This window comes from Spermophilus citellus, assembly GCF_964194105.1.
Source record: "Spermophilus citellus genome assembly, chromosome: 12".
Classification (NCBI taxonomy): domain Eukaryota; kingdom Metazoa; phylum Chordata; class Mammalia; order Rodentia; family Sciuridae; genus Spermophilus; species Spermophilus citellus.
The window spans coordinates 105,089,727-105,091,797 of NC_138198.1; the positions used below are offsets into that span (position 1 = coordinate 105,089,727).

The 2,071-nt window shown below is 45.1% G+C and overlaps 1 protein-coding gene across 1 annotated transcript; it reads left to right on the top strand.

Moving 5' to 3' along the window:
* Positions 1 to 1,068: 1,068 nt before the first annotated feature.
* Positions 1,069 to 1,842, top strand: LOC308631542 (non-histone chromosomal protein HMG-17). The gene has a single exon (XM_081262848.1). The coding sequence runs from the start codon at positions 1,170 to 1,172 to the stop codon at positions 1,440 to 1,442; it is 273 nt and encodes a 90-aa protein (XP_081118974.1). The 5' UTR covers positions 1,069 to 1,169; the 3' UTR covers positions 1,443 to 1,842.
* The last annotated feature ends 229 nt before the right edge of the window (positions 1,843 to 2,071 follow it).

The following is a 2,071-nucleotide window of genomic DNA, read 5'->3' on the forward strand; positions in this document are numbered from 1 at the left end:
ACATAAAGGTTGTTCTGCAAAAACAATGGCCAAGCACAGGGAAGTGTGAACAGAAAGAGCAACACCCAAGGAACTGAGCACGGATTCGGGATCTGTGGCTCCTGATAATGTGGTAACAGTTGGCCGTGCTGTGAGCAGGGATGTCTCACTACCTTGGCCGAGTAGCCAGCCGTTAGTGCAGGAATAGTGACCAGAGCGCCCCATGTGGTAACAAGAATACAGAGTGAGAACATTTGGCCACTCTCTCTGGCTGCCATTTGCAACCTGCACAGAGCTCTTTGGAATAAATAAGTCCTGGGCAATTCTGGGGGAAAGCCAAAGGTCTTTGGAGGGATATGCGAAAAGTTTCTGTTGATTTGGGCAGTGATTTCTCCTTTAATTTTCTTGAAACATATAATCTCCTTACTTGTATGTACCCCAAGCTAGTCATGTTGTCACTGTGGCCAAAAACCTGTCAAGAACAACTTAGAGGAGGAATAGTTTATTTGGGGGTATATGGTTTTAGAGGTTCAGTCCATGGACAGCTGGCTCCTTTACTTTGGACACAAAGATGAGGCAGAACATCGCTGTGAAAAGGTATGGAGGAGGAAAGCTGCTCAGCGCATGGCACCCAGGAAGGAGAGAGAGAGAGAGAGAGAGAGAGAGAGAGAGAGAGAGAGAGAGAGAGAGAGAGAGAGAGTCAGAGTCCTAGGAGCCAGGAAGAAAAAATAAACCCCCATGACCTTCTTCTTCTAGCCATACCTGAGCTACTAACCATTAATACCCAGAAACCCATTCAAATTATTAATCCACCAAATGGATTAATTCACTGATTAGGTTATAGCTAACATGATCTAATAATTCCCCCCCTGCACATTCCCACATGACCACATGAGCTTTTTGGGGGGTGAGCACTTTTCATATCCAAGCATTAATGCTAATCTATACCTATGAAAACATATATATTGGTAAATACATGCAGAACAATCACAATCAAAGTCCTTAACAGTTCTGAATTAGCTACACAATTTCAAAACTTGTGTTTAGCTAAGGTTCCTAGCTTTAGTTAACAAGAATAACATCACGGAGCAGTGTGAAGAAGAAGAGGCGAGAACGACCCCCGGACCGACCAAAGCCGCGCGCCGCTGCATCCCCGCGTCCAGCGCCTGCGTCCCGCCGCCGTCGCCACCATGCCCAAGAGAAAGGCTGAAGGGGATGCTAAAGGAGATAAAGCCAAGGTGAAAGACGAACCACAGAGAAGATCTGCAAGGTTGTCTGCCAAACCTGCTCCTCCAAAGCCAGAGCCCAAGCCTAAAAAGGCCCCTGCAAAGAAGGGAGAGAAGGTACCCAAAGGGAAAAAGGGAAAAGCTGACACTGGCAAGGATGGGAATAACCCTGCAGAAAATGGAGATGCCAAAACAGACCAGGCACAGAAAGCTGAAGGTGCTGGAGATGCCAAGTGAAGTGTGTGCGTTTTTGATAACTGTGTACTTCTGGTGACTGTACAGTTTGAAATACTATTTTTTATCAAGTTTTATAAAAATGCAGAATTTTGTTTTACTTTTTTTTTTTTAATCTATGTTGTTAGCACACAGAACACTTCATTGTTGTTTGGGGGGGGGAGGAGCATATGTCACTAGTAGAATGTCTCCAAAGCTGGATTGCTGTGGGGGAAGACACCTTTCCCTTCTAGTTTTGAGAGACTTCCTCTTTGTTCCTAAGAGGAAGGGATTCCCTGATGTTGGCACACATAGCCACCTTGGCACAAATGCCTTGTGGTATGGAAAAACTCAAACTCATCTGTATGTCCTCCTGTCCCTCTCTGCCATCGGCATAGACTTAACTCCCCTAAACCTGTTGGGACCTGATATTCCCAACAGTTGTTTTTACCAGTGTGTGGGGCAATCTGGACTTTCCAGTGACGTGACGTCTTTGAGAATAGTGTCCCTCAGAAGAGCAGCAGTTCCTTTTCTAGATTGTGGATCTTCAGATTAATAATTTTTGCCATTTTCCTTTCATTTCCTGAAAGTCAGGGTCGGCTTGTGAAAAGTTGTTAAACAACATGCTAAATGTGAAATGTCAACCCTCACTC